This window comes from Nyctibius grandis, chromosome 5, assembly GCF_013368605.1.
Source record: "Nyctibius grandis isolate bNycGra1 chromosome 5, bNycGra1.pri, whole genome shotgun sequence".
Classification (NCBI taxonomy): Eukaryota; Metazoa; Chordata; class Aves; order Nyctibiiformes; family Nyctibiidae; genus Nyctibius; species Nyctibius grandis.
This window is the reverse complement of record NC_090662.1, coordinates 40,630,177-40,645,057: the sequence shown is the minus strand read 5'-3', so window position 1 is coordinate 40,645,057 and position 14,881 is coordinate 40,630,177. Positions and strand designations below refer to the sequence as shown.

Below are 14,881 nucleotides of genomic sequence, written 5' to 3'. Positions count from 1 at the left end.
CAAATTATTTGGTTTTGGTGCACTTAAAGGTCACCTTCCAAATTAGCAAAATTTTCCTACATCCTGGCTTTTCAACCTTAAATGTAAATATTGTTTCCTAACTGTAAGTGAGGTTTGTTCTTTATAACATTTGGTTGCTTATTTAAAGATGTCAAACTTTGGAGGTTTTTATTCTCCGAATGTGCAGGGCTCTAGGACTAATAAGTCTTTCAAAGTATAGCTAACAGGGAAAGGAAGCATATGCATTATATAAATAGCTATTGTTATGTTGCATTACACAGCTCAGAAAGAAACTGAGAGACGGTCTTTCATCTAAAATTTCAGTATTAAAAAGCAGTCCAGAGAGCAGCAAAGACTTACAAACCAACATCTCTTCACTTTTAAAAACAGCTTCCATTTATTTCTTTAAAAAATTCTATTTGCTCTTTAGATGTTGCAAAAAAGCAAACTAAGCATAACTTCACTTAGGAAAAAGTCAAGAGAAAATACTGGATATTTAAAGAATGGTCAGTGTTTCCTCTTTACTCTCCTTGAATAATTTTTCATCTATTTTAGAAATTTAGTGTTCTTCAATCAATGGGCTTGCTATATACACAAGAAAATTTCTATATGCCACTTGATCCACGACATAGATCAGAAGCAGGAAGCATGTTATAAAAGATTTTTTTCCTCCTTGTTTTTAATAATTAACTGCGTGTTTTACAACACAGACAATATTTATGTCTACAGGGGAATTTTGCCAAATTGCACTGGGGTAAACTGCAACCTACCCCAACCAAGGACTCTCCAGGTTTGTAATTTAATGGAGTATACATCAGCAAAAAGCTATAGTTGCACTACAAATCATAACAGAAATCTCTCGGTCCAGCCCTCAGCATTCAAGAACAGCCCTATTCAATTAATTGCACTTATTATTTAACTGCTAGCAACAAAAAAAATAGCTCAGTAAATCGATTGCACTATTTCCATATTGCCAAGGAGGTAAAGCAAGACTCACCCCTGACTGCAGAGGATGTAAGGATACGTTATCTGAAACAGGGCTCGCCTACAAGCCTCAATAAAATGCAATGAATGCTAAAAACTACTGGATGAGATTCTAGAAATACAGTCCTTTGGTTAGGAAAAAAATGACATGCAAGAGGGACAAAAGTGCTCAACTTGCAGTACAAGAGTAGCTGGCTGCTTCCATTTTTTCAGCCGTTCCTTTATGGCATATATGAGATGTCTGCTACATTCAAACCAACTGTCTGTATCTTGGGAGAGGACAACATAAAGCTACACAAATATATGCCTAATATGAGAGAAACTGCCACTAGTAATCCAGCTGTTATCAAACTCGTTATTAAAGCAGAGAATAAAGATGCAGGCTGACCACCTTCCTCAGTCTGGTTCCCCAAAGAAGGAAGGAACCAGATATGGGCTGTGGAAAGGGTTCCCATACAGGCAGCAAACTTCTTCATCAACTCAGGCATAAAGGCAGGCTCACAGTTCATTTGCAAATTATACAGTTCAAGGCAGAAAAGAAAAAAGGTCATCAGTTTTACAAACAGCATGACATCATTGTGATTACATTAGAGATGAGACTAAATTAAATACACTGTGAGGGTAACAGAGTCTGGATTCATTAGATCTATATTAAGACTCTGGATTGGTTCTCACTTGTTCTTTGGAGGTGATGCTCCTAGCAATGACTTTTAGAAGAGCCCAGGACAGCTACGTTCCCAACTCCAGTTAGATCCCGCTGTTAGAAGAGGTGAACGCTGGCCTACACGGGCGGACAAAATTCCCTCTACATCCCACTGCAGGATCAGAGGCCAAATTAAATCTCTAATCAGCACACCTCGGTGTCTTCGTTGGGGTCGGTGCTCATTAGAAGAGCAGCACACAGGCAATTGTTCCACAAACAGGCACCAGCGTTTCCACTTGAGGACACCTGCCTTCAGCCTTTTGCCAACGGATACAGCAGTTAAGATCCTGGAGCAGGATGGCAGGCTTGGCGAAGAAAAGGCCAGGGTCACAAATCTTAATGCATAAAAATAATAAAAAAAAAAAAAGCTGAGGAGGGTGAAACAAACACCAACAGAAACCCTCCTGGAGTCTTTGCAGCATTCCTGTGCTTAGGAACGGCTTTTCCGAAAAGCAACACAATGCACACTTGCCATTTACTATTCACCTGCAGACTACGGGCATTTCAGAGTTCAGCTCTGGAGTCCTCCTCTGTATGAATGAAGTGAACAGAAAGCATTTTCTGGGTGTTGACCTGATAACGAAGACATTAAGCATCTCACCTCACATATAAATCCCAGTTTCAATTGACCTTTCCAAATCTGTGGTTCATAACACAGGCATGTGCCATTTCCTTCCATATGAGCAATCACAAGAAAACTAGCAATGAGATACGTCCAGACAGATGGACACAGGTTAGCAGACCGTTACTTCTCACCACTCAGCCCTTCACCTGCTCCAGTGTGCCAGAGGGTGGCAATTAGTGTCTGACATGCCCTGAAATATGGTGGCATTGCCTGATGGCTTTCCTTCTTCAAATGGTCTTTTGAACTGTTCTAACAATTTTTCTCTTATGTTTTGTTGCTTCCTATCACTGAAATTAACTCAACATTTCAACTGCAGGGGAAGACACAGCATACATTTTCCCCCTTCTGCATATGCTTATACACTAGCATTAATGGACATTACAGTCATGCACTGAGCACATACCATTAAGACCTCCTGAATTAAATACAGCAAGATCAAATGTTCCAGCAGAGCACAGCCATATAATAAATCGGGCTTCTAGTTTTCAGTACTATTTCTTTTAATATACCCAAGCAATTTTCTAGGGGCCTTCCAGCACATTTTATTATTCATATACCACCCCAGCCCCAATCCTGCAATGTGACCTGTGTGGGCAGGCCCTTGGGAATATGCATAGCTCCAACAACTACATAAGGGTCTACGAATGTACATCACATTACCAGGATCTGACTCTAAGTATACACCTTTCTGCTTCCCAAAGGCTGTCCCTTCACGACTGGGTCATACCTTAGTCATCGATGGTAAATTATCTCATACTGACGTTAAGAGGAATCCTGCAAGGTTAAAAAATATTTGCAGACATTTCTTTAAATAAATATCCTACATATGTTATCACTAACAGTATTATTAAAAGTGGAATCACTTTTATTATTGCAAATTTCATTTACACAGTTTATGCCTTTTTTACAGTTTTGTCTCTCTCTCTGCTCAGAAAAAGGCAAACACACAACACACTTTCACTTCTGTTTAGTCTGTTCTCTACAGCCTCTAGTCTGCAGCCTTGGGAGAGCCACAGCGTTGTCTTATAGCAAACAAGCCAGGGAACTGCTCATCCAGTTAAAAAAACCCCAAGTCTTGAAAATGCAAATCGATGCAAACAATTTTACTGGCTGGTAAGTTGGAAAACACTGTTTTACAAAACCTGTATTTGACATGATAGATCTTTTTATAATCCCATCATGAGCCATTTTAAATTACCTAAGCGTGCTGCTGACTAGGATAGATGCTGCAAAAGAACTCTAAAATGTTGGGAGGTCAAGTTTAAGTAAAATCCAAACTTTGTCATTAAAAATTTCTGTAAATGTTTTACACATTGAAAAACAGATGTGTGTTTCTTCTCTGAGGGATGGTTCCTTTCCTTTCTTGCTGTAGGTAGCTAACTCCCACCCGCTGTTGAAATACCATTTGCAGTTTCATGCAAGCATTAGGAGTAATGGGGCGAAGACCATTTCCACTATATTGTGCGTTGAAAATCCAAAAGCAGGGTACCAGGACAACGGTTACAATTTTGAGTCAAATGCCAGGTTGTATCTTAAAAGAACACCATCAAAAAATTAACTGTCTTTAAAAGAAATGATTTACTTAACACCCAGGAGGGTCACGTGGCCACAAGGGAAGGGCAAGCCTCCTCTTTACAAATTCGCAAGCTTCCCATGAAATCATGTAACAGACCTGTCACATTTATTTCTTCCACCTGGTCGTCTACATGGCTTGTGTTTTATATAAATGTATACATTTTGAGTCACCACCAGAGCTCTCCCATGGATGACAACGAATTTCTCAAGCACTAAAAAAAACCCCTCCAACTCCCAACTGATACATCTCCTCTGTGCGCTCATCTTCTTTCCAAAGAAAGTGGTACTGGAACTCCAGTGCTACCAGTACAGGCAGCATCTATGGGAGTGGAAGCTACCTTGTTTCCTCAGGTCTGCAAGCGTCTTTGCAGTAGGTTACGTGGCCAAGGTAGCATCTGAGCCAGAGACATTCCCTGGAAAAGAAATCTGAAGCTGCCTCCCCTGCCCGTGAATGTAAAAAACATTTAACAAAAAGATTGAAGTGTATTGTGAAGTGGGGAAGGGGGAAAGAAAAGCAGCTCCGTTTGTCCTCTCCAGGGATGTCCACTTTACTTCCTTATCTCATGTTAATGAAATAAATGTCACTACCAGCTGCAACCTTGGTCTCACAACCTTTCCAAATTGTAACCACTGAGGACTCCAACTCCACCCTGCACTGGCCGGTGGAGGCGAGGGCAGCTTTCCCTGGGGCTTTTCAAGCTGTCATCTTCACCAGTACTGTAGCGATGGGAGCATATGGCTGCTCAGCAGAAGCTGGGGAATAGAAGCACCTTCAATTAAGTGGAGCAAAAGCTCATTACATTATAAACTGCCACTTTCGTTAGCCTTTCTGCTGAGATGGCCAAAGACAGAGTGCACGGGGCAGCTGACCTATTTGCGTTACTCTTGGATGCAAACCAGGCAAGACAAGATCAAGATCTATTGGTACAGCAGCGAAGGAGGGAACATTTATAATGATGGATTTCTCTTCCTTTCTCCCCTAACAGATAGAGAGACTTTTGTTTTGCTGATATGATCCTAGCACCTTTCACAGGCACTACATTTGTTTAAATTAAAAACAAGAAAGGCAGAGACACTGAGCACTCTGTATCTGGTCAGTAGATTTCTGTCAGAATCAATAACAGGGTGCACAACATATGGAAAGGCATTTTATTAACAGCAGAATTAAACTGAATTTAGTAAGAGTGCTTTATGCTACCTCTTGCATTTAAAATATTTCAGTAAGCCATCAGAATAAGTTTATTCACACAGCTTTAATAAAGGTTTAACCCTGCAGCGGAAACAATTAAAAAGTCAGCATTTGCCAGCGGTTACCGCAGTGGTGTGTAGCTTATTGTGGCATTCAGGCTGTTGCTAAATCCTCCTGCTGCTTCCTCCACAATAGTGATGTGTGGCCTGTGAAATGAGCACTGTGTTTCAAGAATCAAGGTGCCGCAATCTATACTTGAGATGGGGGTGGAGGAAAGGAGCGGGGTGGGGGAAGGTCTCTCTTCTCCTCCAATTCCCCACAACAGCCCAGATCTAATCCCCTGCAAAACTCAGTCTGTCTCCAACTGTGCAAGAACCCTTTTAGGAAAGACGCAAGCAGGCACAGCCTGCTCCATGGCCTTTCATCCCACATCTCCAAGCACTGAGGGACGTACCCAGCATGAAGACAGGAACAGCTGGAACACGCTGTGCTCCAGCTGTTGTTCTGCTATGGCCACCACAGAAAACACTGTAGCCCCCTCCCCTCTCAACGTGCTTCAGGACTAAAGGTAGAGAAACATCCAAAAAGGTTAGTAACTGCCAACTTCTTTCCCTAGTGGGCCTTCTGGACTTCCTTATGTTTCTGTAAAATTCAGCCATGCTTTATGAGTCAGGAAGGTGGGGTCAAGCCCTATAAAAGGGCTTTAAGAGGACTCAAGTTGAGCCCTTCCCCACTCTGCTCTCCTTGGGACTCCTTGACCTGGGCCAGAGCATTGAGCAGGGAGTTCTTACCATACACTGCACAAAGCTGCCAGAGCTGAACCCGGGCTGCCAGCAGCTACCATCCCACCACAGCCTCTCCTCCAGCCAGAGCAGGGGGCACCTTCATACCCCAGCCAGGCGCCCTTTCCCAACACAGCTTCTTTTGAAGGAAATCATGAAATGAGACACATGTTTAGCTTGTAACTAAGAACAAACATTTTCTGCTTCTTAGCCATCTCTGGGACACAATTTCTCTCTACTCCATGTTTCCTCCCAAATCGTGATCTGTGCTGTAGCAACCTGTGGTTAACCTAACAGCTAACTTGTGGTAACGTCCGTGTCTCTGGTGCCTGACTCCCAGTCCACACTCTCTAGTCCCATTCAATGTACCATCAAGTTCCAAGCTTGCACGTCTCTTAAGTGACCCCCTGGATCATCTCCTCCATCACTTCCAAATGTACTCTTACTGATTTTAGGGTTCACATTTCCATCTTGCACCTTTTCTTGCTTGCCCTCTGTCAGCTTAGCAATATCTGTCCAAAATCTCCTTCCTTTTTGTTGCTGCCATCTCTCCTGTACATCACATTCTTCTCTGCAACCTTTATCGTGTACTCCTCAGAGTAAGGACAAAGGATTGCTTTTAATTGAAGGGAAAAAAGCGAAGGCAGTCCTTAAAGGACTTCTCAAACCTTCTGTTATACAGAGAGAATCTAATAACTGAAAGAGTAGCTTTTCATGGGAGCCGTTAAAACACAGAAATACAGTTAAGTGCTGAAACTTCATCTTTTCCATACCCAACTTCAGCAGAAAACGCAGCTAAGCCTGAGCTGCAGAGGGCACAGCAATGGAACGCAGGAAATTTATGAGCTCCCAGAATTAAAACATTCCTGCAAGAAAGGTAGAAATGGCTTGTGGTGGGTCCTTTATGGGAGTAGGACGGGAAAGCAAATGACCTTAAGAAATCCGTCAGGGAACACATAAGGAACTGGCTCTGTGCATGGTGCTGAGAGCACAACAAACTTCTCATCCTCCCTGTGCTGCTCCGTGCCACAGAGTCACTGAGGAGCCTCCACCCAGATGAGGCAGGGACGAGCACCTTCTGTCTATTGAGCAGATGAGGGAGAGTGCAAAACTCCGCCAGAACAAGGAGTTAAAAAGGGGGACAAAATAGGATACAAGCCCTAGGGTGCAAACAAAAAGGGTACAGGAACAAAGGGTTTCTGGTCTTCTTTATGATCCTAAGTTCTGCAAGCATCAGGCACAGTAACAGTATTACTACCAATGAGATATCGACAAATACATTTCATGCTAAACTGTATTAAATAAGATATTCTAGACTGAACATTATTGTACAAAACAAACATTTGTCAATACAAGATAATTTTTAAGCAAACACAGCATCGAATGTACTCCTATAAAGACAACTATAGAAAAGTGATTTTTAAAACCCATTTTCAAGCCATTCCAAAAATACTAACATGTTATGCTCTATTATGATAATGCAGCATTCTACTATCATATGACTAGCAGGCAGACATACACACACACATTTATATAATAATGACACATGAACAGCTTCACATGCTATTTACTATTGTGCTCACACAGTGCTTGTTTTCAAGATTCTTTGAAGCATTTATCAAAAGTTCTCATAACTGCTGGGAGGTAGTAAACTAGCTAATTTATAAGACTGTATTTTAAGTTTAAAAATCTGGTTTTGTTCCAAATTGATATTTGCCTTTTTTTTAAATTTAGCTTCATAGAAATGAATTTTAATTTTTGCCCCGCAACCAGTTCTGAGGAACACGTACACCCAGCTGAGGCACTGTATGACATATTTAAACCCAGAGCAAATTTTTATGTTCAAGATATAAACCCCAGAAAATAGTGATTTATAATGAAAACATTGACAGGCATTTAACCATAGCCATCCTTGTGGGTTTTGCTATACAACATACCAGTCTAACTTTTATTTTCTTTCAGACCACGTGAAGAGACATCTGTAACAGTACATTTTCGGTGATACACACTACGGAAAGCTATGGGAAAGGCGTAACATACATTATGGAAATTGTATCTCTGAACGTACAAATCTACAATACGAAACGTGTACACGTACTTAGTTACACAAAGTTTGCTAGCAATTACCATACTTTGAACACATGAGACTAAGGTCTTTTCTAGACTTTTCATTGTTAAAGCCGTATCTGGCAAACACTACGCACGCAGATAATTTCACTGACATGAGCAGTGTGAGAGTTCAGAGGGACAAATGCATACAAATAACTCATGTATGTAACTGTTTGCAAGATCCGTTCCTAAAAGTAATCCTACTACTAACAATCCAATTTTGAGACTCAGTAATTTTTTGTTCACTATTCATTTCAACTTTATGGAAAGACATTATACTGAAAATTGGAATTAACAAAGATTTAATAAAACAAGTTATGAGAAATTATACTATAGACATTTACTTAATAAAGACTTACACCATATGCCCAGCACCATCTTCATACAGATGTATTGTAGTTTAATCTAATCCTAGAAAAGTATGGTTTCCTAATAGTAGTTATTTTAGTAATTAAACACTTCACAACAATTTAATATTATCTAGGACTTTATTAGTTCATACAGAAAAAAAAATACTAAGTATACCCCTGTTATTTCTTCATCATTACTTTCACTTAATTTTACAAGCACCATAATTTTCTTTGATCTACAGGAGAGGAAAAGCCAAATTATTTCATGCAAAAAATGTCATGTAAGCAGCACAACATTCAGAGTGTTAAAGAAATAAAGGAATTTTTTAAGAAATGAGAACCCATAATAATTAAAAGACACAGCAAAGCAAAACAAGCTATCTTTTTACTTTATAGCTTGGTGGTCTGCTACAGAAAACATATGTACATGGAATCTGCATAATCATTACTTGTATCAGTTACTTGCTGGTATGCACTAAAGCAGCTGAAGTAGTTTTTACATTAAAAGTTTTGGGGGGTTTTGTTGTGGTTTGTTTGGTTTTTTTTTTTTAAAGATTTAATTTCTGTGAACTAAATCCTGGGCAGGTGCTGAGGGCATCCTACATTTCCAAAGAAATTTAGAGCATTCAACACTAATAAAGAGGGCTCAAGGAGCAACACTTCTACATCACAGGACAGACGCAACGGAGCTCTAATCATTACTGGAAATGAAGAAACCTTGAACCAATGTGAATGTAGTTTGCATACTAGCACAGATTGACGTGATTTTTCCCAATGCTCACGCTTTTCTTACAATACGTGTAAGTGTTCCTAAGGTCTCAGGGTGTACTTTATGTATGAATGACTCCTAAATGGGAAGCTTTTCATATAGTGCTAAGCGTGCAAAACAGCATAGGCGTAGTGCCATCTACTGGGAGTGCCCGCTTGGGCTCTGACTTCGTCATAAAAAACGTTACGGGCAAACCATGCACTAGGTTTGCACACATTGAAACGTTTAGTCCTAACTTCAGGCAAAAAATATTTTAAACGTACGATTTGGAAGAATAGATCCGCACTCTGGGTGCTAATATACAAATACAAAAAGCGCAAGTAAAAACACTTCACTAGCACAACTGATCCAGTGTAACTTGTACGCGCTTACAAAAATAGTGTTTCAAAGAAGAGACAGATGGTCACCCCTATTCTAAGATACTCCCTAATGTTACTTCACTCGTTTCACTTTTGGAAAAAAAAATTGTACTTATTTCTGATCTACAACTATAACTTTATATTAAATATAAAGTAAATACTGCATTGTATTAATTTGTTCCTTAGAGGAAGGACAGAAGTACCATTCCAAGCATAGAAATTGAAATGCTACTTTCATTCAAGTGCTTGTCCTGCAAATATTTAACTGCAGGGAGTTTAAAACTGTGTTTGAAATCTCAATTTACAGCTCTTCCGGCACTTTGCTCCCTTACTGAGCAGGCCGGGGTTCCAGAAGGTTAGAAAGTCTCCTTCCGTATGGAATTTGCCCTTTAACCAGAAGACGACCAAGCTCCACACCGTTCTAGACTCAGTGGGCACAGAGCATGGTGGTATGGTTGCAGGGCTGCAATTCGCACAGAACTGGGTGGTGGGAAAGTACTAACTCAAAGTCTTATGTTATAAAAAAGTCATGAGAACTTGGGGTGTTTTCTGTATACTCAAAAGTTAAAATCACAGTGCGTTGTGGCATTTAAGCAGATGTTGGCTCTAGATCTCGTTCCCATGTTTAATTTGATACATGCTATACCATTTACTTGCAACCCCCTCAACATGCCACACACAAAAACCAAACCAAAGGCAAAGCAAGCCTACGTTAATTTATAAGCATCTGGGGAGTTTAGATTGCTCTTAAAATATGTGAGATATGTGATTGTATATTATTCCACCATTAGCAGATGAATTTGGGTTTATTATATATAAATACCTGTATAAATATCTATAAAGTAGCCAGTCAGCAGAACTCAATCTATTAATGTTTGCACAGTTATGGATCAAAGGGACAGGAATAAACAGTGGTGTTATGAGCTTTTTATTCCAAAATGTGACTACTGGATTATGCCAGAAAAACAATTTGACAAAACAGCTAACGTAATGCTTTGCAAACAGGTATGCAATAGCAAAACCTCCCCCCAGGTTGTGTTTCTAGCTGACCGACTTTGAGATCTCCTTTTCAGAGCAGGAACAAAATGGCCAGAAGACTGAGTGCCCCCATTTTAAGGTAGACACCAGCAATATGAGCGCACATCAAAAGGTGCATAATGAGGGCTAAGGAAATGGGCTTACCATATATTTTTAGGATTTTAAATCTGGCTCAGCAGCAAATATAACAGGAAACCAAGGTCAGGCTGACACAATGTGGGCTATTCTCTCTCTTCCTCAATATGTGTTTGCAGCTCCCATCTAGGTTAATGGGAGTTTTGTGCACATATGGGGGGAAACAGAACGCAAATGCTGCAAAATTGGACTCAGATTTAGTTCAAATAAAGTGTAATCAGCTTTAGAAAAATCCAGCTTGAAAACTGATGTCTTATCACTGAAAAAATCTTAAAACATCACCTCCATATGCTTGTTAAGTCCAGCTCTGGGACAAAGTGCTCGTAACATTTTGCACCCTTATGAACCAGCTGTGAGTGTAGTACAAACACCCAAACTGGTTCTTTTTTGATGCTTCAAATACTGATCAGCCCGGATTGTATCTTTTTTATTTGGGTGTCAAGAAAATTCCTAGTAACATTCAAAATTAGCTCAGTGCAGCTTTTATTTTCTCCCCCCTTAACCATGTACACTGACATTATTATGCAGACATTGCAGATAGTGTTGCTGTTTAAGTGAAACACAAAATACTTAGGTTCAAGGTTTTTGTGATATAACCAGTTCATGGAGATGGGGGTGTTATGGCACCCTTCACAGACCTAACAGCAGAACCTGGACCTTACACAAAAAGTGCAGCTGCATCTGGGCATTACATTGCATGTTTCCATTTATTTATTTAGGGAAGTGTCACGTAACTGAAGAATATGCCATCAGAGGAATGAAAAATTAAGTTTTAAATTCTGCACACTTTTTGTACGTAATTTTCAGCGCAACATTTGATTTATAATAAAAATGTAAAAAGGGACACGTAGAAGGCAACTATAGTATACTGCTAAAGATTTTGGTAAATATTTTTAAGTCCTGCTAAATTCTTCTATGCATCTTTTAAAAAGAATTATAAATGGCATTTAATAAATTATTTTCAGTTTTATTCCACTGTTTGTGCAAAGAATGAGGAAAATAAAAAATTTGAGAGACAATACGTTGGACAAGGAAGTTGGAGAGCATTTCCAAGCATCCTAAAATCTAGGACATGAAAACCCTCACACAAGCCAGTGTCTTTTACCAAAAAAAAAAGCAAACAAACTTCTGGTTCAAAGGAAAATTTAAGCAAACCAGAGCAACCCATAGCACATAGTTTCCTGCAGCAGAGACACCCATTCCTAGTAGGGCCTTCATTATGCATGACACAACAAGCAGCACCCATTCAACCTGAGGGAAGCCCACAGGCTCGCAGGGCCACTGGCTGGCTCTTTGTCACCAAATGCAGCAGGTTGAATGCAGACATCACTGTGATATCCTCACCAACAAAACCAGAGGCAAAGAACAGGGGCAAGAGCTGAGTAGGGAAGAAAAAGAAAAAAAAAAGAAAAAAAAAGATGAGAACAAATTAAAACATCAAAAATGTTAAGATACATTCACAGAAAAAACAATGCTTACAATTTTATGAGACCACCACATGGGAGCACAATTCTAAATGCACTTTTCTTAGCCCATTTCTGATACACATCCCCCCCCCCCAACATTTTGATACATATTACATAGTATTCAGTCAAATGATTTTCTATGCTACCAAGTGAGAGGGAGGGGGCATTTTTATAGGGGGCATTCCCAATGGCCGCTTTAGATACCCAACTGAGAGCAACTCAGGGTAGCAACTTATGTGGTCACAAGTGCAGAGGTACTAAGGGAGAAACATCAGGACCTCAGCTAGATGGCAGGAATCTGCTCTGAACACCCAGGAATGCTGGGCAGATCAAACATCCGGGCTTTTTCTATTTATTTTATTTAAAACAAAATCACACTCCACAACATTTCTGAACGGTGAATGCTGGAAACCAGTCATTGCTAAAAATTGTTCTTTTGATGACTTGTTTAAGGAACGTGACATTTCATTGTAATAAACTTGCCAGATATCTTAAAACCATGACTTCTTTTTTTTTAAAGGCAGGAAATAATTCGCATTGTAAACTGGCCATGAGATATATTTAAACAATCTTCCGGCCAGTTTAAATATAGCAAACAGAGAGATGGCAGTCGCGAGATTTTATTTTAGAAGGATTTAATGCATTAATACTAATTGTTTCATTTACCCACGACAGGAAAGAGGAAACGCAGCTGCCTTATAGCCCAGCCATTCACAGCCGCAGCTCACTGCAGATTATGTGGCATCGGGGACCGGAGCCAACAACGAAGCTCTCATTGGCTCTGGTGGAAGCAGGACTAGGCCCCCGGTGGGTAAGGAGCAGCAGGGCAGGACTCCCAGCCTCCTCTCAGGTGCCCTCTTTCTTTTTGGAGTGTCACAGCACACGGGCTTCAGGGTCCAACAGTGGCCCAGAGCAGTGGTGTGTCCCGGGCATCTCCCCAGCCGGGGAGAAGGTGACCACGGTCTCACCCTGAAGAACAAGCACACAGTACCCAGCCATACGTATTACCAAACCACTCTGGAGTGCCTCTGACGGAAACCTGCTTGCATTAACATGCCTGAACTCTGACTCCTCCAAACTAAACTCGCTGCGAACTCCGTGCTGCCGAACGGCGGCGAAGGGGCGGCGGCGGGAGGTGGGCGCGGGGCGGCGGGCAGCCCGGGAGAGCCACTACACAGAAATGAACATGTCACAGTCACGAGCGACAGCAGGGCTGCTTGAAGAAAAGAACGAAACCCCTCCCGAGCAGACCACCGGCTAACGACAGCCCAGAGGTCCGCACGCAGCCGCGCTACAAGTGCGGTTTCCTCGCCGGCGCCCTTCCCCGCGCGGCGCGCAGCGCTGAGGGGCCCGCCCCGCGGCCCGGCGCCGCCCGCCGCTGTCAGCGCCCGCCGGCGGGAAGCGCGGCCGCCCGGGCGGCGAGCAGAACAAAGCCGCGCTCCGCCAGCAGCGGCACCGCGCGACCCCCGTCGGCGGGCGGCCCCCGCCCGCGCAGGGCAGCGCCGCCTGGCGGCCTCGGCCCGGCACCGCCCGGCCCTCGGCGCGGCCCCGCCGTTACGCGGCTGGCGGAGGGCGCCCCGGCCGCCGTTATCCCTGGGCCGCGGCCCGCCCGTGGCTCCCGCGGGGACACCGCCGCCCGCGGGGCTTCCTGAGCGCCTGGCTCCACCAAAACTCTCAGCAGCGTGACCTTGCGGAGCGGTTGTTTCAGACCCGCAGTACCGACGCCAAAGGGCAGACGGACAGACCGATCCCCACGCGGCGAGGTCTTTGCTGCCCCTGGCTATACGATCTCTTACACGTCTTTATTAAGCCGCCCAGTGCAGCCAGGCCCAGGCACTCGCCAAGCACAGCGCAGAGGTGAAGGGACGCACCACGTCACCTTCCCTTCACGCGGTCCCTCGGCCCAACAAACGCCTCCTCAATGGTCCTGGACTGACCTCTCAGACCAACACCGCTCTATCAGGACCTGAACTCCCTCACATGTCAACAGTTTAAAGGAAATTATCTGAAAGCCCCAAGGATCATAAAATAGATCTTGAAAATGTCAAATATCTAAGTGTTCACCACAGTGTTGTTATTTAGTCTCAAGTATTCATAAAGACATGGAGGATATATAAGTCCTGAAAGCCCAATAAAATATAACTGAGTATTCATGAAAGTACTTTCTTGCAGTTAACATATTTTATTCTTTTATTGCTGACCTTTTGATCGCTATTTTTATTTACTCTGTACGTTACAGCAATGCCCAGTTTCAAGCAGGAGGGGACCTCCTGCTTGGCACTGCAGGCACACGAACAAAACCCCTGCCGCGGGGAGCTTACAGAGCACGGCAAGAACTGCTTGTGAAGAATCAGTAAAGAGAAGAGCAAAGTCAAACTCATTACCACTAACACCTTTGTTTTGGAGGTGCTTCACCCCATCCGCCCATTCCACGAGAACAGCCTGAGGGAGAACAACGGTAACATTGTTGTGATAATGTTAAGATCTTTCCTCTGTCCTTTCTGCAGCAGATGGAAGCTTGGCCACATCCTTCAACAGGTTCAGGAACTGGGTTTGCATCTCAGATTTATTAAACAGGAACAGCCAGAGCACAACAAGAAACATGGGAAAAAAACACCATCCTGGAAATACCATTGCGGGTGGTTTAAAGTCCTGTGCTGTGCACACCCAGACCTTACCAGGTTAAGCAAAGACCCCATGCTGGTGCTGGAGGCACCTGCCTCAGCTCTGAAGGAATCTACCCATGCCGGCACAGCACCCCACCTCACCAGCACCAGGCAGCCCTGGCACAGCACCG

At 42.5% G+C, this 14,881-nt stretch overlaps 1 protein-coding gene across 1 annotated transcript in view; it reads right to left on the bottom strand.

The window, feature by feature from the left end:
* Positions 1–14,881, bottom strand: part of MSRB3 (methionine sulfoxide reductase B3) — an 85,518-nt gene that overhangs the window by 54,254 nt on the left and 16,383 nt on the right. The window contains 1 exon segment of the mRNA XM_068401067.1: positions 11,870–11,996. Within this exon segment, the coding sequence (XP_068257168.1) occupies positions 11,870–11,996 (127 nt within the window).